Here is a 21,048-nt window from a genome sequence, read left to right on the forward strand (position 1 = left end):
ACGTTGTCTACGTTCTTAACGCGAGAACTGAGAGCGGGATTTGTAAGCGCTGGGTTTTTCATTCATCGATTCGAGGTGAGTATCTCTTCCAGTTGGAGCTGAACAGTTAAATCTTCTAAAGTTTGGACTGTAAATACCTTTTGCAACCAAATTGTGAATCTATGGTGCTATTGTGATAATGTCTGTGACCAAGCGTAAGCGATAGAGGGATTAAATGTGCTGAATAATGTTGGCTAACGTATAGCTAGCAGTTAGCTTCGTGGCTAACGTTCACATCACGTTTTTCCTGCTGAGTGATTGTTTGCTATCGTTAGCTAACTAGTTAGCCACTTGGCGTTTCGTCAAAACTGTGACTCGGACTGTTTTAAAATAATTATTTCACCTTGTTTTCCTCGCCAACCACTCACCAGCAGGCTAGAAAATGGCCACCGCGGAGGTACGACTAAACCATACGATCTACATCAACAACTTGAATGAGAAAATCAAGAAAGATGGTAAGTTTCTGACCGTCGTTTTGCCGAATGCACGAAAATCACACAGCACACCAACCAAACTCATGTTTTGTATTGTCTTTTACGTTACTGCAGAGTTGAAAAAGTCGCTGTACGCCATCTTCTCGCAGTTTGGACAGATTTTGGACATCTTGGTGGCACGATACCTGAAGATGAAGGGTCAGGCGTTTGTCATTTTTAAAGAGGTCAACAGCGCCTCTAATGCACTGAGATCCATGCAGGGTTTCCCGTTTTATGACAAACCAATGGTGGGTTTATTAATGCCAACTACTCAACAAGCTGCTTAAAATTTAGCCTCTGAAATGCATGTGGTCTTCATATATATCTTTGTCCTCTTACAGCGGATCCAATATGCCAAGCAGGACTCTGACATTATAGCTAAAATGAAGGGGACTTATGTGGAGCGTGACCGTAAAAAAGAGAAGAAGAAGCCCAAAGGAACTGAAGGAGGAGGAGCTAAAAAAGGTGTACCAGGAGGTGCTGCACCCATGGTTGCTGGGGTACCTGCTGCTATGCCTGTAAGTAGAGCAGTGTTTTTATTTGCAGTTAATGTTGGCAACAGAATTCACTGTAGACTCCAAGTACAAGTTTAGACAGAGTAGGAAATAAGGTTTTTTCCCAGAAAATTGAGCGAGAAATCGAGCCGAGGCTTGTGATGGCCATCCCGCCGCCTTCGGCAGACATTTTCAGAGTTTTTTTCCATTTGTCATTCTCATCCCTGGCAGTGTATTTAGCTTACCTCTGTGTACCTATGACCATATATAAGGTGATGCACTGCTGCATTATTGCTTCCTCTGTCTCAAATATCTCAACGATATCCTGTAGAGTGTGCCATTGTTTGTAAGTCTTACAGTGTGTGCTTCAGATTGCAGAGCAAAATGCATGAAGTTTTCCTTGTGTTTGTTGTTCAACCTGATTTTAAAAACTCCTGTAGTCTGAGCCTGGCCTTAGATGTTGGAAAATTCTTGATCCTGTTGTTTCATCTTGTGGTTTTTTCCAAACAAAGTTGCAGCAAACTTTGGAACTAAAGGTCCCAAGGTAACACTGTAAAAGGAAAAAAAAAATCACAAAAAATATCTTACTCATTCCTCTTGGGCTCTATCTAGCCATGCTGACAGGTAGGATAGATATTTTTTTAAGGATTAAAACTGACCATACAGCAAACTATGTAAATGGTACCATGAAACCTCCCCACATTTGGGTGGAGATCATATGTTGTATTAGGAGGGTCAAACGGATAAACTGGTTAGTGGAAAAAAATGTTACTACATCAGTCAGCTGCTGCTATTCTCAGCACTGTTGTATTGTTCTCCAGGGAATGCCTCCCATGAGCCAGGCTCCCCGCATGATGCACATGCCAGGCCAGCCGCCTTACATGCCTCCTCCAGGCATGATGCCTCCTCCAGGGATGGCACCGGGTCAGATTCCTCCTGGTGCCATGCCTCCTGGTCAGATGATGCCTGGGCAGATGCCTGGACAAATGCCTCAGCAGGTAGCGTGCCTCTTGTTGTTTGAAAGAGGATGTTTTAATTTCTTTAAAATAGTAATGTCATGTTCTTCCCTAGTTGTTCCATTCTGACGTCCACTTTCTCGTCACAGGTTGCAGAAAATCCTCCCAATCACATCCTCTTCCTCACCAACCTGCCAGAGGAGACAAACGAGCTCATGCTCTCCATGCTCTTCAACCAGTCAGTAAACTCATTCTCTGCATTTTATTATGCACGTTTGTGTCTAGTAAAGGCAGAACCTAACTGGGATGTTGTGTGTTTAGGTTCCCAGGGTTCAAAGAGGTGCGTTTGGTCCCCGGTCGCCACGACATCGCCTTTGTGGAGTTTGAGAATGAGGTGCAGGCTGGTGCTGCACGAGATGCCCTCCAAGGCTTCAAGATCACACAAACCAACGCCATGAAGATCTCTTTTGCTAAGAAGTAACAACTCTCAGGACCCATCGTTTTTCTTACTGGTGTGCAAGTCTTTTTTTAAACAATATACAACAGTGACCAGAATTAAGAAACCTTTTTAGAAATATCCGTTTCCTGACTTTTGATCCGTAGAATGTTCCCTTCTTCCAGGATTACATGTAAGTATGCATTCTTTAGATCAAGTTGCTGTGTTTTACTTTGCCATACTGACAGAACTCTCAATCAATAAAAATTGTCAGGTAAATTTCTGGATTTTCAAATTCTGCATCCTGTAAATTTCACATGCATTATAGGTTTTGTCTTTTTGCTTTTAACTCCAGTCCACAAGCAACTTGATATGTCTTCTGTTCTCTGTGCTTGAACCGTTTGTCACAAAGCATTGCACCCAGGATCTGGTCTACCAGACATTGTACCTGGAGCTTTTTTTTTTTAATGGAATTAAATGTTTTATTTGAGACAGTGCTCTTCCTCACTTCGTCTGTGTGTATGTTGCAGCATGCGTTTATCATACATCAATAGGTGGTGCTATCAACCTACCTTCTTCTACCACTGACTTTGAGGCGTGTGCATAGGTAGGTGAGTACAGGGATGCATAGATGGGCTCAATACCCAATAAGGTAACTCATTAATTACTGTGTTTTTTATTTCTGATACCTGTTACTTCTGTCTCCTCTAGTGTCATGGCTTTTGATGAAACTTCAGCCGTAATCTCCAAGCAGGGATGTTTGTATTTTTGGAGAGATCTTTCCTTTTTCGATTGTTTGGCAAAATTACTTGTGAAGATTTTGCGGTCACCTGTCAGCCCTCTGTACTAGAACACTGATGGTCAGAAGCGTTACTGGTCAGAAAACGAGATAGAAAGATAATGTAAGTGGAAACCGCCTTGACTGGTTTCATGATATTCTGTGACCTAGATTGCAGGTCGCCCTCATCTTCATAAAATGATAATTTGTAGGAAATCAAATTCCCTGATGTCTTTCATTAGTGTTATGTTTATTACGGAGCAGTCTAACCGATATGACTTTGTTCAAAGTGCAATGGACCTCAATGCAATTCATTGTCCATCCTGTTTGTGAAGTAAACCAATCTTATTGAATTTGTGTTTGAAGTACCCAGTGCATCTCTAAACAAACAATTTTTATCTTGATTTGGGCTTTGTGCTGCTCAGTGTAATAAAACAGAGGAATACATTTATTTATTGATTAGATTACATATTGTCCTGTCTGGCTGGTCTGTTTTGAGCCACTGTGGGTTTTTTCCCTTTTCCAAGAGTAATACAGAATCCAGAGTACAAAAATGTGTTTCCTTTGTTATTGGGTCACACATTACTGAGACTGTATTAATTAATTAATTAATTAAAGTCAGATGACTTTGAGTTTATTTATTCAGCCTTGTTAATAAATCTGTTGCTTTAGTGCTATATGTAGATATATTCATTCAAATATAATTGGCAAAATGAATCTAAGAACTTTTAAGAGTTCTTCATATGAAGTATTTTGCACATACAGATGGTAAAAATAATTTTAAACGAATGTTTTGTGGTGGCATTGTAGCCCAGGGTGGAAGAAATACTCATAATTATGTGAAAGAGCCAGTGCCATTGTGTGAAAATGCTCTGCTGCAGGTGAAAACCTTGTGTTTAATATGCCAGTGCTCACCTAAAGAAAAATAACGCCTCTGTGTCTTCCTAAGCATTAACATAGCCTGCATAATGTCATATTAGTAGAGGCCTGGCTCATTAAAGCTGTTGCATATGGTGATTTTAGAAAATTTTAGATGTTTTCTTTAGATCCTTTCACATTTTATGTTTCATACTCCTTCGTTTTTTCCTCTTCAGTTTACATGCAATACTCCACAATGACAAGTGTATTAAAACTTAAAGGTCGGGAATTCAGGCCCTACACTTGATTAAAGCTCTTGGCAGCAAAGATGCCCTCAAGTCTACGTGGGAATGATCCTGCCAGGTTAGTCCACATTTCATTTTGAAGTGTTTCCTTATTGTTCTTGGTAGAATCAGTCAAACTAAACCAGGCTTGATGGGGAGCATTGGTGCACCTCTATTTTTACCTTTCCTCACAGGTGCTCTGTTGGGTTCATTTCCAGAGTCTGGCTGAGTCACTCTAATTTTCACTCGTTTTTCCTGTGTATTCTTGGCATTATGCTTCAAGATGCTGCCACCTGAGATCCTGAGTCCTCTGTTGAAGGTTTTCACTCAGGATTAATCTATTGTGTTGCATCTTTTTCTCTATTCTGACTAGTCTCCCAATCTGTGTTGAAGGAAAACAACACGCATATTACTGCCATTGCTGTGTGTAATGATGATAAAGAGGTGACCATCAGTGCTGGGTTTTAATAATTAACTATCGGTTTCATCATACAAGAAGATGATTTTCCTAGTGATCAGAGAGTCGTTTGTGTTCCTTTTGGAGAACTACCAGCTGCCTAGCATGTGTCCTTCAGTGAGGAATAGCTTCTGTTTGACCACTCTACCATAAAAGCCAGGTTAGTGGAGTGCTGCACAAATGTTTGTCCTGCTCCAAGTTCTCCACAAATGAACTCTGGATCTTATTCATAGAGGTAATTGTGTTCTTTGTCACCTGTCTGACCAAGGTCTTTCTTCAATTATGTGGTTCTATTACTTGGCACGTCAGATTGTGGCTTAAAACTTGATTCATTTGAAAATGATGGAGGCTGCCGTGTTCTTGGTTACTTTCAAAATTTGTGCTTTGACACTCTTTTGCCTCACAGGTCTTTGGAAAGTTCTGCCAGTCTCATTGTTTTTTTTTTACACCAGCTGTGTTCATTTCCTAATGATGTCCAGTGAATTTAATTAGGCCTGGGAGGACTCAGTCAAGTTCTGGACACATCTCAAGAACCATTGTTCCAATCAGGATGCAACCAAATTCAATTGGGAGTGTCATAACAACGGATCTGCAGAATTAAATTTTAGTCATTTAAAAAAACATTCCAAAACACTGCAAATCAGATTGTTTTGTCAGTGTAAATATTATGTGTGTTTTGATGAGTAAAATATTGATTTAAGGTATTTTAAGATGAATCTGAAACAGCAGAATTCTGGAAATATTAAAGGGTCCTAAATGTAATTTGCACTCAAATTTGGGGTTAAATTTTCTGTATAAATCTGCATTTCATTTACATTTTCATTAAGCAAAAGTGCATTAACCTCAAAGTCGTGATATGTTGTAGGCTGTCCTCGATGTTGGAGCAAATAACTAGTGAATGCCTTCGGGCGTAGCGCCTCATATGTTCATAACTCTCACAGTTTGCCAATTAGTAAATTCCTGCTGTTTGTTTTGCAGCACCTCCTCAAATGCTCCTCTCAGCTTCCAGATAATGCAGGCTTGCAGAGTAATTACATGCCAATAAGGACCACCTCTTCTCAAAGGCTAGATTCATGAGCGTCAGGCGGAGTGATGCGTGAATTAGGCCTGAAAAGCTTAATTTAGACTCACACTATCAACTGTGTCCAGTGCACACAGGGCCTCCCTGTTGTGGACTTAAACTGTGCCCTGAGTAATTGTCTTCAGGTCAGCTCAACAGCGTACGCAGAAATTCACATTCTTCTGCAGTTTCCCAAGCCTTTCACACTCCCTTATTTTGCCTTGAGAAAATGCTGACCTTAGCCACCAGGGCGCCATGTGTGAGTGAGTGAGAGAGCGAGTGTGTGTTTGTGTGTGTGTGGCATGATCTTGGCAACACGCCTAGTGCCTTCCCATTCACCAACACAGTAATCTTTCAGCCACAGGGACTGAAAGGCAGCTTATACTTATCCGCTGGGTTATGTGTGGAACTTGTGCCGGTCAGTGTCACTTCAGAGTGAGATCAAAAATCACCACTTGTTTGTTTATGGAAAGGATGCTGTGTGGCTAAATTGCTCAGAACTTTCAGATATGTGCTTTTAATCCAAGAGGGAATCCTTAAGTTTGAAATGATTGTCAGTAAAATGGTTTTAATTGTCAGAGCATTTAAACTTAATTCATGTATTTTTTTAAAGGTTTTGCCTGTATTTGACAGTTTACTGTGTAGTAGATCGGAAACCCGAGAGCACAAGAGAGGTTACATGCAATGTAAGTTGTGAGTCCAGATTATACTGAAAATGTTGCGTTTACACAGGATATTATAGTCCACTGTAATCCAAAAAGATTCCCTAAATTCACTTTGTGTAAGAGGGCAGTCGTTGGGTTTCTTTGATTCATTAGATGTCTTCTGTAGACTTAATAGCCCTGCAAGCCTTTAAGTAATAGTCATTGCCATTTTCTGACAAAGAATAGTTTTTGGTTATTTCACAGAAGAGATTTCCATTTTTGTTTGATTCTCACTGCTCATCTCATTTTTTAAAGCAGTGGCAACTCGCTTATAAAAACATCACATATTTGTCAATCAAATTTGTTGCCTGTTTATTTTCTCAAACATTTGAAAATGTGCTTCAGTAAAAGAAAAATGGACTTCTTAAACATCTCATTTTTTGCCAAGAATGTGACCATTGCTGTTACCAATGAAGTATCCTTTTGTCTGTTAGATGCAGGTGGAGTTTTGTTCTGAGGAGCTGCATCTCTTGTGTTGTGGCTTGTTCTTGGTGAGCGGTTGGTTAGTGTCCCCTATACTCTCTAGGTCTGCGTACTCCCTGCTGCATTGGACTGCATACACAACATTGCACAGCTTGTGCAGTGCAGCAAGGAACTGGTTCTTCTATGTTGTGCTTTTGTATGTGCTTCTGGATCAGTTGTCGCTTTTGCCTGACACATAAGTCTCACTACATTGGAAAACTCAAAACTGAACTGTCTTACTGCATCCTAAAGATAAAGGTCACTGATCTGAGGACAGCAATGTTCACAACCTGGAAAGAGAGGAGTGAAAGAGCCATTTGGAGCAACCATCTCTAATCAGAGGAGGGGGTCTACAACACCATTTATCAGGTACGTATAATGCAGTCTTGATTTTTCCAGCAAGTTTTGCCACCATTACCATGTTGTGTCCTCAATGACCTGGCAGTTTAAGAACCATTCACGCCTAAAGGTGTGAGTCTTGCATGTGATTTGAAGGGTGACATTATGTATCTGAAACCCCTCATCAGACAGAACTAAAGAGACGTCTTTGATGAGAAGTGAAATGTGGGTGTATTAAATGCTGATCAGCAGTCCCGTTTTCTCAGATTCTGACTCAAACTATACTTGTGACCATTAGATGGTGCCAAGCGCACAACTCCCTGTACTTCTCTTTCGATAACAAGAAGCAGAGTGTAGCGGCTGCAGAGTTTTGGTGACTCTTCCTCAGGTGAAGCGCGCACAGCTGCCTCTGAGCACAAGCACTGATCTCTGCGTGTTTCCGGACGGTTGGTTAGAATTCAGCTCATGTTTGGAGGTCACTGCTCCTCTATGCAAATCAATGCTCTGCTCCTCAAGAGCCCTCTGTTCCGCTCCGGGGTCACTGCAGAGCACTTAAACCGCGGAAACACCAGCGGTTGTCAGGGAAGCTCTTGAGCAACATGTGTTAAGATGGAGGAGGAGGGAGGCAGAATCTCATTAGATTTCCTCCGATAAAGAAGGTACATTGTGTGGAGGTCTCGGGTGCAACAAGACGAGAACTGGAGTTCAGATGTGGAAAATATGCCATGTGACCGGTGCCAATATTCAAAAGATCCCTACACACCCAACAGTTCTTTTATATTTAGGCGCTCACCCGATAAGTGTTTGCAGCCGGCGGCTTCATTAAACAGCGGCATGTGCGAACAGTATGCAGAGCTGCAGCTGTCGGAACAAGTTTAATCATAAATGTCGCTATAACGACTAGATCTCAGAACACATCAGTCTGCAGCTGGATGATAGCTGCGCAAAGGCACCTGTGCCACGTGCGTCCTGGCCTTTCGCACAGTAGCCGGTCAGCCTTTTTAGCAGAAAACACCTCACAAAGCTCCCCCAAGCGCGCAGTTTTGTGATTGTTTCCTAGAATTCAGTGCACAACTTTCATGTCATCGTGCGTAACAGAAGGGTATTTTAATTACGCAGGGCTTCAGCTTTGAAAGCCTATAGAAACGTTCCCATTCACAGGCCATCCGAGCTCCGGCACAACTGTGAAAACAGTTAATTGGCACGGCGGAGCTTTGAAGCGGGCCGGGGACAGCAGAGGCCTGAAACTGGAGGAGAGGAACCAGTGAGGTGCTACAAAAGGCAGAAAGGAAACAGAAAACCCAAAGAGGAGAAATGAGATGCGAGGCGCATTCATGATAATCCCCTGCGTAAAATGTGACCAAAAAATGCATGGGTTGGGCTACAGGTTGCTCAGAGTGCGCAGGGAAAGGAAGAAACGGGATGAGAGGTCTGGTCCGCGCTGGGAAACGCTAGGACGAGAGCTGAGAGACGGATATTCCCTGCCTCAGGACACACCCTCCATGCTCTCTCTCTCTCTCTTTCTCTCTCATTGTTTCCCACACTGACTCTGTCGCCGCCAGGCTTCGTATCGGGTTGACAAATGACCGGCCAGCCGCCCGGGTGAGAAGTGCGCAAAGTGAAATCATTCCTGCTGGAGAGGAGCAACTTTCCTCACTGCGTCCTTGCACTCACCATGACTCAGGATACAGATATCTTTTTATGTTGTTTTCAAGCTTGAAGAGAGAGTGTCAGCTAATTGGGATGAGAGTTCAAGTCAAGTGAGCCGGCAGATTGGACCCGTAAAGCCTCTTAACGCAGGTGGTGGGAGGAATACATCGCGAAGGAGAGTGTGTTTGTGTGAAGTGTGCGTTTTTGTTACGCGTGTCATTTCCCAGTGGAAATCTACCCCTGGTCACAACAGCAGCAGCAGCAAGGGAGGGTGTGCGTGTGGGTGGGCTGGTTAGGGGATAAATCCACAGAGGTAGTTATGGTTACTCCGACCAGGACGCGATGAAGTGGCTTTGCGGGAGTTTCTAGGGTTGAAGACCGGAGAGGAGGAGAGCTGGGCGGACAGAGGACGCAGGAAGGGAGGAGGAGGAGGAGAAGGGGGGCACTGCCACCGCCAAAGCGCACGACACGGTCCCCGATCCTCCCTGACGCGGGGATGGAGAGCTCAAGAGCGCACAGGATAACGCGGCTCGAACCCAGAAACGGGGGCGTAAAGATCAACGGGAAGCCAGACATGAGGGCTGAGCGACACCGCGGACACCTCCACCTGCAGAGGACTGTGATTTTTCTCGTGGCGCTCACGATACAACCGCAGGTAAGCCACCGATTAAGGGCTATTTCGGGCGGCATGCACTTAAACCCTGAGGCTCACCTGCACCTGTGGGTTAGTCTGTTTTTATATGTCACAACGGCGTGGCAACAGTCAGTAATGAAGTCCACGCACAGTGTCCCTTTCCCCCTTTGTGCTGCCCTCATTCTGCTCCTGCATGGCGCTGCGCCCACCTGTTGTTTCAGCCCGCTCGTGTCTATTATCCCACGCAACAGAGAATGACTGTAATCCTATTTTAGAAGCATGGGGTGGAAATATCACAGTAAAAAAGTGTGTCTTGATCAAATGAAAATCACACTTTTTTTGATTATATAGAAGTCACTGTATATTTTGGCACTTTATGCCAAACAAAGAGCGTAACGAGGCGGATAAAACACAAATCAATCTGAATGGAATCATCCAGCTGCTGAATTTGAATTATTTGGTGATTTCAGTGCCAAATCAACTATTTTATTTTTTTGAATGATGAATTCTTGATGATTAATGGAGGATATGTTACACACCAATAACCCACCACACAGCCTCCATTCCTTATTTAATATGGAAGCAACTGCATCTTTAGGCTGTGTCTCTGCTGATGCATTGTCCGTTTATAATATTTTTTGCAGTTAGTCGCTCACCTCCAGGCTGCATCATTTCCTTTGTAGTGCAGTGAAGTTCAGCAGCCTGTATAAATATTTCTGACAACCTGCTTGTGGAAATTATTTTTGGCAGCAGACCCGAACTTTGCATTTTATGCTAAGAAAACTTGGGACACGGAGTATGGAGGACTAAAAGTGCCAAAATTAAATAAATAAATACATCATTAAATAATTAATTAAATATGTCATTAATTAATTAAAATTGGAATTAAATATTTCATTAATTAATTAAAATTGGAATTAAATATGTCATTAATTAATTAAAATTGGAATTAAATACTTAAATGTGTTATTAAATAAATATATCATTAAATAATTAAATATGTCATTAATTAGTTAAAATTGGAATTAAATATGTCATTAATTAATTAAAATTGGAATTAAATACATAAATGTGTTATTAAATATGTCATTAATTTATTAAAATAACAATTATTTTAAGTAAAAAACATATTTCATTATTTCACGATTTAATTAATTATTTCATGGTCCTTGTGTTGCAGTGGATCATGAATTAATTTTATCTGTCAACCTCGCCCGTCAAAGTCCGTGGGCGGGACTAACGTGAATCTAGTCTAATCCACTGCTTTTGTCTGCCTTGAAACCGGAAGTAGAAGTCTTTCTAAACATGGAGGCTGTGTAGAGGGAGAGTCGCTGTGAACTTTCTAGAGAGTTGGTGAGAGATATTTTAGACCTTGCAGAGTATGTGGAAGCAGGACCTGCTTACCGCGAGCATGTAGCGTGTAAAGCAGAGGAATTTATTGACGTTGTTGAAGTTATTTCCGCACTTTCCGACCAAGATGTTGACCGTAGAGTGACTGCAAATTTAGAGGAAGTACTCCGCCGGTTTTCTGGTACCAGGGTGCAACAGGAGCACACACAGGGACCAGGGCGTTTGGCATACCGAGGGAAGTTCTGGAACATCACGTTCTTTGTGGATTACCAGCCTGTCAAATTGCAGCGATGCTCGGAGTGTCGAGCGCTTTTCCTTTAGGACCTACTCGGCGCGGCACGGCTCCGCTCGTCTTTGTTTAGCCGCGATTCCACAAGCATCTACTCGGCACGGTACGGCTCGTCTCATCTTTGTTTGCGAGCGTTTCCATACGGACTAATTTTCAGCACCTTCTCGGCTGAGGTTCCCAGCGAGCTGAGATGAGCCGATAATGTGGCGTTTACATAGTGCAGGCCACTGATTGGACAGGGAGTGACGACACAGAGCAACTTCAGCACGAAAACAAAATCCTGCATTAAAAAATGACTGTAAACAGCGACGGTGTGCATTGCTCTTCACGAAACTCTGTTCTTCATAATTTTAATGTGACAGCCAGACTTGTACCGTGGGTGAATGAAGAGGTCGAGACTTTGTCTTTGGTGGCGGACCAAAGAATACAGAGAGAGCTGGACGGAGAAAGTTTATCAGGAGGTCTCTGAGCGGATGGCCGCTCACATATACAGTAGACTGTATATAAAGAGGACAGAAGCAGTGTAGGGAGAAGCTGAAAAAGCTCAAAAGTGACTATCGGTCCACCCAGGACCACAACGGCCGGCGTGGGTCAACCAGGAGGTGTTGGAAGAGGTTTAATGGAAGCTATTTACTGGCACCGCACCGGCGAGCAACAGGAGGGAGACTCAGCCGCTGCATTGTTGGAGACGTTCGAGGACGGTGAGTGTTTTGTGACTTCAAGAAACTTATACATCATTTATTCCATTGGTGGCAACCTTCTTTTAAGCAAACAAGTATTTTTAGAAAGTAACGTCGTTGTCTCCTGTAGCAGACAATAAGATAGCTAGTTAGCCATCGGCGCTAACTCCGTGCTCTGCTTGTATTTCGTGCTGCTGTTTCTAACGTTTAGCTCTCAGAAGCTAATACTTCAGTCAGCATGCCGTGTTTTTCTTGTACTTAGAGTGAGTGTTTATTTCTGTTCAAGAATCCCTTTCCACATGCGAAGCCTACTCCACCTCCGTCGCGGAGCCCCCGGCTCCCCTGCCTCCTCTCCACCAGCTGCAGCGGCTCCTCTCCAGCACTAGCTCGGACACCGACACCAGCACGTCACAGCAACGTCTTATCACCGGTAAGACACGGTAAACAGAGAGCATGGTTGATTTTCGTATTATTATTACTACAGGTGTAAATGCCTGCAAGCATGATCAGAACAACGAGACCAATGACCAAGAATTGAGGCAGGTGTAAATGCAAACTGTGCAGCAGCCAGCTCAGGAACGCCTGATGAAAGCTACATGTAGCTACAGTGACACATAAACAGAACACATGCAGCTGCATTTATTTTCCATTGATTTAACAAGTAAGTCACTCTAATTAATTTACGTTCTGGTGCGGTGTAGTATTGCAACCATTCTTCTTATAGTCACTAGGTAGCTGTGAAACTGAATGAAAATATACATAAAAATGAGAAAACACAGCTCTTCTTAGCAACTCCAAAATGTGCACAGGATGAAATGAAGTTCACACCACGTCGTTTTTGTTTGTGGTGGAGCAGTTACTGCTTGTGCTTTGGTTAAAGCGAAGAGTGCCAGAAGTTTATTAAAGTATCAAAGACATGATCATGATTGAAAATGGATGGACGGGTGGCTAAACACATCACATCATAGCTGTGGAGTCCTTCCAGCTCCTGGGGACTACAATCTCTCAGGACCTCCTGAAAAAGGCTCAGCAGAGGATGTATTTCCTACAACAGCTGAGGAGACATGGCCTGCCACATGAGCTGTTGATCCAGTTCTACACTGCAGTCATCCGATCTGTCCTGTGCACCTCTGGATCAACCACACAGCAGGACAGAAACAGACTACATCCCATAGTACGGACTGCAGAAAACATCATCAGAGACCCCACTCACCCTGGACATTTGGACTACAGTGCCCTGTACACAAAAATCGCCACTACTGTGTTTATAGCAATTACCATTTTGCTAATGTGTTCATACATTCCAGTCTAGCTGTACATTTCTGTTTATATTGTGTTCTATTTTACTACTATTTCTTTTTCCTCCCTGTTCCTCTTTCTATTGTTTATTTTTTATTATTCTCTTCCATATTCCTAGGATGACACCAACAGCCGAAACCAAATTCTGTGTATATTGTGTACTTACTTGGCCATTAAAGCTGACTCTGATCACTTTTCTGTCTTTGGTCTAGGCAAGAGGAAAGGGGGCCACAGAAAATTGGACCTTCCTAGCGTACTTGTGGAGATGCAGGCTGAGGAGGAGTGGAGTCATGCCCAGCATGATGAGAACATCTGGTTGCTCCTCAGCGAGGCAAGAGAGAATGAAGCTGGCCCAGAATACTGCCTTCAACCAGTCATTCCTGGGTGTGCTGGGGCAGCTGGGGTAGCTGGGTAGGCAGTGGGCAGCCGGCGAGTGTGAGCGAGTCCACCTCCCATAGACTTGAGATTTACAAGTGCTGGTCATATAATTAGAATATCACGAAAAAGCTTGTCTTTTGGACAACTGTCAGGTCAGTAGTCTTCCCCATGATTGTGTAGCCTACAGAACTAGGCTGAGAGACCATTTAAAGGCCTTTGCAGGTGTTTTGAGTTAATTAGCTGATTAGAGGTGTCTTCAATATTGAACCTTTCTACAATATTCTAATTTTCAGAGATACCAAATTTGAGATTTTTGTTAGTATTCAGGTATAATCATCAAAGTTAAGAGAAATAAACATTTGAAATATATCAGTCTCTGTGTAATGAATGAGTATAATATACAAGTTTCACTTTTTGAATGGAATTACTGAAATAATGAACAACTTTTTTCATGATATTCTAATTATATGACCAGCACCTGTAGTTGTATATAGTTTTACTTTTAGCCCTCCACTGTAGGACAGGCCCACCACAGTTTGTACTTTGCACATTGTAAATAGTTTTGATTTTGCTGCTGACTAATAAACTATTTTGTGACTTATGTGATTGCATCATAACTTTTCATTTTGTCTGTTAAGACACTGGTAGGAAAAGAGTCAACAGTCTGAACCAAACAATTCTATATTCCCTAATAATGTATTTGTGTTTAATGGGATTTAACATGTTTTAACACAAACTCCTTTATGGTTCATAATTCTGGTGACTGAATTACACCAAAGCAATACTGATTTATCAAACTGGAATTTTCTTAAAACAGCTGTTTTAATGTTTTGGCGTTTAATTTTTTATTTAATCTTGCTAACCTTCACAAACAAACAATAGCATAGACACATCTACAAAAGTTTATTGTCAGAATTGCATTAAAGAAAACAATAGCGGTCCGGGGACAGAAAAACAGAAGTATAACAAGAAGAATAACTTTGCATGACACGTAGTGCATCAGTGCATCCTGTACATCTCTGCCCTCCTCCTCTACACCTTGTGCCACTGCAGGCTCATGTGCTGCTGCTTCAGGTAAATCCCATGAAGTCTCATCAGAGAGCATCTGAAACACATACACAGCATACATATTTTAATACCTAATAGCGACAAACTGCAGCCATTACAGGGTCGTTCACAGGACTGATACACGATAGCTAGCGAACTAGCATTAGCTTACCCTTATATGTCGTCTCGTTCATATCCTCTTGTCTTCAGCTTGATACTGCTGTATCGCCTCCCAAACTCTCCTGTGTGTCTCCTGAGTGTTTCGACTCGCCGCTCTCAGCTTTCTCCGACTCTTCTGTTACTCTGAATCTGACAGAAAGCCACAGACCGAGCAGCAGGTGTACTATCGCCTCCATGTACATTGTTGCATTGCGTTTGTGTCGCACAAAAATGACGGTAAGGGACTTTCGGGCCACCGTGCTATGACGACTCAACCCACGATGAGGTGGTACTCAATGTAATGGAAAAACAACTAAACCGAGACGAGCCGTGGCGCGCCGAGTAGATGCTAAAGGAAATGCTAAAGGAAAATTTGTCTTGCACCGCATGTATCAACATTTGGGAAAGAGGACCGAGTCTTTAGCGGTTGCTAATAAAGTTTTGTTTTATTGAGTATCCAAACCAACGTAGAGGTGAATAGCGCCACCCAGTGTATCGGAATGTGTTCACAAGCTCTGCGTCAATCCATTATCTGGAATCGATTTGCCTTGACTTGATGTGCAGGGTAACCAATCAGGTGTTAGGATCCGCCCACCGACTTTGACGGGCGAGGTTGACAGATAAAATAAATTCATGATCCACTGCAACGCAAGGACCATGAAATAATTAATTAAATAGTGAAATAATGAAATATGTTTTTTACTTAAAATAATTGTTATTTTAATAAATTAATGACATATTTAATAACACATTTATGTATTTAATTCCAATTTTAATTAATTAATGACATATTTAATGCCAATTTTAATTAATTAATGACATATTTAATGCCAATTTTAATTAATTAATGACATATTTAATTATTTAATGATATATTTATTTAATAACACATTTAAGTATTTCATTCCAATTTTAATTAATTAATGAAATATTTAATTCCAATTTTAATTAATTAATGACATATTTAATTAATTATTTAATGATGTATTTATTTATTTAATTTTGGCACTTTTAGTCCTCCATAACGGAGGAGCAAAACCACCAAATATTTTCCCTCTTTGCCCAGTGAGCTGTCAGGCAGCCGCTGCTCTTGTCATGATGTGTATGATGTGTGACAGGACTCACCAGTAGCAGGCCCAGAGGTGTTCCAGAGCATGCATGTGTACATATGTGTGCTTGTGTGTGTGTGTGTGTGTGTGTGTGTGTGTGTGTGTGTGTGTGTGTTGAGCTCACATCCAGCATCTGTGTGTTCTTGGGTGTGTGTGGAGCCCAGGGCCACAGCAGTATAAACTCTGGGGCGTGTGAATGTTGAACATTCGGGCAGCTCTGCGTGTCTCTCTCTGCACCTCTGCAGCCTCTTCACAGCTGAGGAACAACACACTCCACTCCCTCCATTCTCCGACTGCACTGCAGTGAGAAACACACACGGAGGATCCTCTGCAGCTGCTGGTGCCCATTTATAATGCATCTGAACCTTGGATTCATAAATGAGGCTTCTTGGCACCCCAGCAGTCTCTATGTTTTCCAGTTTCATATGTCTCAATGCTCACACTGCAGTGTGATTTTCTCGTCTATGGTTTGCAGAATTACAATTATTATTATTTTCAATGAAGCTACATTTTAAAAAATTAGGTTAGATGACACTTTATGTCTCAAGCAAAATTGTTTTCCCTTTTTTTGCCATAAATGTCACATTCAAAGAAAATGATTGTCCCTTGTTGAGTGAGAAAATAGACCAATTTAAAATAGATTTTGTCTTTAAAGGGAAAGAGGGTTTACAAAGAGGTTTACACACAGAACACGCAAGAAATATATCCTCTAACCCGTGCTTGAAAGATCCATCCACATATAGCTTTAGTGTGTTTCATTACTGAGGCTCACCGCAATACTGTGAAGCCTTCAACTACCATCTCATTGTCAATTAATCTGCCAAACACTTTATTAATTTGCTGTCACAAAATAGTTAAAAATGCCTGTCACATATTAAGATGACTTCTTGTTCAGATTGTTTATTCGAACGACCAGAACAACCATCAGAAACTAAATCATTTTCACTTTTTGACCATTTATAGCAAGAAAACACAGAAAATCTCCATGTTTGAGAGGCTGAAACCAGCAGAACGTTTGGTGTTTTTCCATGAAATGATTCATCAGTTATTAAAATGGACGCCACTAATCATTAAGTAATCATGTAATTAAATAGTTGTTTCAGCTCTGCAGTGGCATTCAAAGTACCACAAAATTAGATTTGAAAGCAGTAATGCATTTCCAAATAGAATTATATATCACACTTATGTACAAAGAAACTCAAACTATTCACAATGTGGTCTGTGAACTACTGTGAGCAACTGAGTCATTTGTGACCAAGTTAATAGAAACAGATACAACATACATATATGTATACAATGAAGTGTTCTATATACATTTTATGCTTCAGTAGAAGGCAGCTGATCTTCTTTTTGGTTCTTGAAGATGTTTTACTTCATGTAAAAGCGGTGAAACACCCCAAGATGTGTGAGTCACTTTAACAAGTTTTGGGGGTGAGAACAAACATCTGTGTCTCTCCATTAGTCAGTCAGAACCGAGGAAACCTCTTGGACGAGGACCAAAAAGGACCAAACAGAGTAGTCGAGTTGCTTTCTACTGAAGCACTAAGGATTACCATGACTGAGACACAAACATAATTCATCTTAATTTTGCTCGTTTGGTTTGGAATTAGATGCTGTTGTATTAATGTTGACTAGCTGACATCATCAAACATAAATACCTAAAGTTGGGTTGCTCGCGTCCAGTCTAGGATTATTGAGATAAATGGAAGTTTAGGCGACTGAGTCTACATACGAGATGTACAAAGTGAACAGAAGCAACAGTTTGACATTTTTTTTGTACTTTTGTGTTACAGTCATACATTTGTGTAAATTATGCATCTTTCATTAATAACTTAGGCATTTTTAAAAAAGTTTATAGTGACTATTTGTTGTAAAAACATGGTTTTCTGCACCTCTAGTGGAGGCTTGGGACCAAAAATGGGATTTAGTTTCCTGCTGTTGCCAGAGATGTTTGTTTTTGTCATTAGATGCTGTTGCATTAGCTGACATTACCAAACACAAGAAACCTTGCTTTAAAGGAAAAGTTAATTGTTTTGGATTCCTAACTTTCCCTGTAACTCTGGACCGCCTTAAAAGAGTCTCAGTCTCCAGTTGCTGAACCTTGCATTCACATGGAGAGGATTTGCTGTGAGACGGGCTGAATTTTGACTGCAGAGAGCCTTTAACTGCCAAAGCTCTCCTGCTGAGATGGTCTGAGCCTTGGCTTGGACGTGTCTCTCCCTCTTTGTCCTTCTCTCTGGTCGGACTGAGCGCTGAAATGCTGGTATGCAGGGAATGACTGGGGCAGCCAGTGCAGGAGAGGAAGAAAGGAGGATGTGGAGTGATGAGCGCCACTGTATCTTCACAAGCCTTTTGATGTAGACAAGTTCACCCCCCTACCGCCAGCACCCTCGACCCTCCCGCCTCACCCTCTCAGCCCCTTTCAGCTCAGGGACAGAGTGCAGGAGAGGGACATACAACCGGTAACAATGGGGCGACTGAGATCGTGGCTCAGCCCGGCTCATATGAGATCTCGTTGGTCGTTTCTGTCCGTGATTGAGAGCTCAGCACCTCTAAGGGGGCGCTGTCATTAGTTTAGAAAGGCTGCGAATATTCAGATTTCTTCGACAAACTGAGATAGCAGTGGCTTCATTTGTGTGTTTACTGTTGGTAGAAGATGCCACATCCAAAGAGAGAAGCGCCATGACCCTGATGCTGTGACATTCTCAGGGGGTCTTGTTAACTCCGCTCTGTGTGGGTTGCGTCCCCTCCACCCATCCCTGAAACAGGGAGGGACCACAGAGAAAAGAAAAGGCAGGCAGATGAAAAGGAGAATGGCAACAATGCAGAATAGAGCCGATGGCCGCAGAAAGAGAAATGACAGGAGCGTTACAGCTTGTTCCCAGATAGAGAAAGAAGTGAAGAGGATGATCCCAGTGTCACCGTCCCCTGGGAAGAGAAAGTGAGAAATAAGAAGGGAGTGATGGTGACACATGGGACGCGTAAAGAAAGAAAGACAAGAGGAGATGAGGCTCATAAAAGGAAGTTGAGATATAAACAATTGGAGGATTATGTTGCAGGAGTGGTGGTAAATCTGTCCTCGATTTTAATCAAAATGTCTGTTTTTTGCTGAATTGGAGGTCAGACAGAGTTGCGGGAATCAAAGTTATGTCCACATCTTTTTTTTTCTCCCACTCGCTTGCTGTGTTAAGACTGTTGTCTTGTATCAAACTGATAAACAGACGATACAGAGGAGACATGCTGGCCGCTGCCGATTCCCAGAAGCAGTGAGACAGAATACAGCAGGAAACATGATAGTCGGTTCTCAGAGTTTCTTCACTCTTTTCACACACTTATTTCATCTACACTGTAAAAAGAAAAAAACAGAAGGTGTATTTGAGCTGTAGTTGAAGTAAAGTGTTTTTTTAAAAAATGAATATCATTTAGCCTTCTGCTTTGGTGATAGTAGTAACCTTGAAATTACACAGTGTCCCTTTAAACTGCTTTTCCATTTATTGTGAAGCCTAATTTTCTGCTGTAGTGCAACCGTAGCTTCCTTTGAGTAGGATTATAGTCAAGAAAAGAGCAGAGGTATATCTTTTACATTTTTACCTATGGGGAAAGCAAAGTTAGAAAAATGGAAAATTTTAGCTGATCTTCATTAAAATGAACCTGCAGCAATGTAAACAGTTTTCATTAGAGGAATCAAATGACTTGTGATAATTTGTATGAACTTAATTGGGTGTTATCAATTGGAGCAATTTATTTAAGCTGGTTCTACAATTACAGTTAGTTAGTCAGCCTTTATCCTGTTATCAACCCACCCTACTGAAGGCTAGAGAATGTTGATAGTAATTGTAGTAGTAATGAATTTCATTTATTGGCTCAAGGACACCTTACAAACCATCAGGCTTAATAAGACAGTAATCCAGAATACACTCAGAGTGGATGTGACATCAGTGGATTACAATTGATTTACAATTAAATTGATATGCTACTGTCAACAAATGTGTACTGAGGTGTGATTTGATCTTTCCAGTAGAGTCCAGCTGATGGATGGTAGTGACTGCCAAAGCTGAAGGTGTTGAGTATAAAACTTACTGGTGGACGATGGTTGTAAAGCACAGGAGGAGATGCAGGGATGGAGAAGGTCTGAGATGTGTTGGGGAGTCATGTTATGAAGGGCTTTGAAGGTGAGCAGTAATGAATTTGTTGCTTAACAGGGAGCCAGTGGAACTGAATGAGGATGAATGTGACGTGGTCAGTGGAGATGGTGTAGGTGATGATCCGAGCAGGAAATTTAAATGATTTGGAGTAAATGAAGTAGTTTATTGGAAATACTAGAGAGGATGGAAATGTAATAAGTGACCAGGGCCTGAATAAGAACTTCATTGATGTGTTGAGAGAGCGAAGGATTTCTGGAAATATTCTGAAAGTGACAATAGGAAGCATATGAGATGCTATTGATGTGAAATAAAGTGTGCTATCCAGTGTGACACCAAGCCTTTAGATTCAAGGGGAAGTGTGGATTGGACAGTCATCAGTGAGTATCGTGAATGAATGGATTTCTTTACCGTAACCTCGTTTATTTCCACATAGTTTGAGAAAATTGTTAAAATTCTAGGTGTTAATAGCTTGAAGACAGCTGGTGAGGGCAGAGGGTGAAGAGGAGGTGTTAGACTTCATGAAAACATAAAGTTGGATGTCATCAACGTAGCAATGAACGTGTACTCCATTGTGATGGAAAATATTTCCAAGGGGGAAGAGATATTTAATAAATAAAAGTGGTTCCAACGCTGATCCCTGGGGAATAGCATGGGTAACAGGGCTGATTTGGACTGAACATGCTTTCTTTTTGTGGACAAACTGGCTTCTATCTAGTGCATCACTGCTGACCTTAATGTGAAAGCAAGATGGTGTCAAAGGCCACGCTGAGGTCAATGAGCTGCAACAAGGAGATCATTAAGGATTCTGAGAGCTGTTTCTGTGCGATGTTTGAGACAGAAATCTGACAAATAGCTCACAGAGTTTAAATGATTTCTTGTTCTTTCCTATTACAGTTATACATTTGTGTATTTATGCATTTTTCATGAATAACTTTGATAATTTCTTTTCCTTTATATATAGTGACTGT

General features: G+C 41.6%; 2 protein-coding genes and 1 long non-coding RNA gene across 5 annotated transcripts in view; 2 read left to right on the forward strand and 1 right to left on the reverse strand.

Annotated features, from left to right (window-relative positions):
- The first annotated feature begins 15 nt into the window (after positions 1–15).
- On the forward strand, positions 16–2,895 carry snrpa (small nuclear ribonucleoprotein polypeptide A). Of its 2 annotated transcripts, none has more exons than XM_035956869.2 (7): positions 16–75; positions 411–494; positions 588–760; positions 854–1,030; positions 1,828–2,004; positions 2,112–2,200; positions 2,284–2,895. In XM_035956869.2, the coding sequence occupies exons 2-7, from the start codon at positions 422–424 to the stop codon at positions 2,441–2,443; spliced, it is 849 nt and encodes a 282-aa protein (XP_035812762.1). In that variant the 5' UTR covers positions 16–75; positions 411–421; the 3' UTR covers positions 2,444–2,895. The 2 variants fall into 2 exon arrangements, with proteins under 2 accessions (XP_035812762.1, XP_023145120.1); XM_023289352.3 differs by having other exon boundaries at positions 18–75; positions 414–494.
- Positions 2,867–21,048, forward strand: part of LOC111581241 (protein jagged-1b) — a 67,756-nt gene continuing 49,574 nt past the window's right edge. The window contains exons 1-4 of one of the 2 annotated variants that reach the window (XM_035956866.2): positions 2,867–3,005; positions 3,110–3,300; positions 4,271–4,397; positions 7,254–7,370. Coding sequence is in view for 1 of the 2 variants with exons in the window: in XM_023289347.3 (XP_023145115.2) it covers positions 9,487–9,645 (159 nt within the window). In the remaining variant the exon portion in view is untranslated. Of the gene's footprint in view, positions 3,006–3,109; positions 3,301–4,270; positions 4,398–7,253; positions 7,371–8,749; positions 9,646–21,048 lie in introns of those variants that run through there. The other variant, XM_023289347.3, reaches the window with a different exon arrangement.
- On the reverse strand, positions 14,509–15,841 carry LOC129349213 (uncharacterized). Its single transcript, XR_008602128.1, has 2 exons — positions 14,840–15,841; positions 14,509–14,725 (listed from the first exon to the last, which is right to left on the reverse strand). It is a non-coding gene; the product is annotated as an uncharacterized LOC129349213 (long non-coding RNA).

The sequence above is a fragment of the Amphiprion ocellaris genome, chromosome 7, assembly GCF_022539595.1.
Source record: "Amphiprion ocellaris isolate individual 3 ecotype Okinawa chromosome 7, ASM2253959v1, whole genome shotgun sequence".
In the NCBI taxonomy this organism is placed as follows: Eukaryota; Metazoa; Chordata; class Actinopteri; family Pomacentridae; genus Amphiprion; species Amphiprion ocellaris.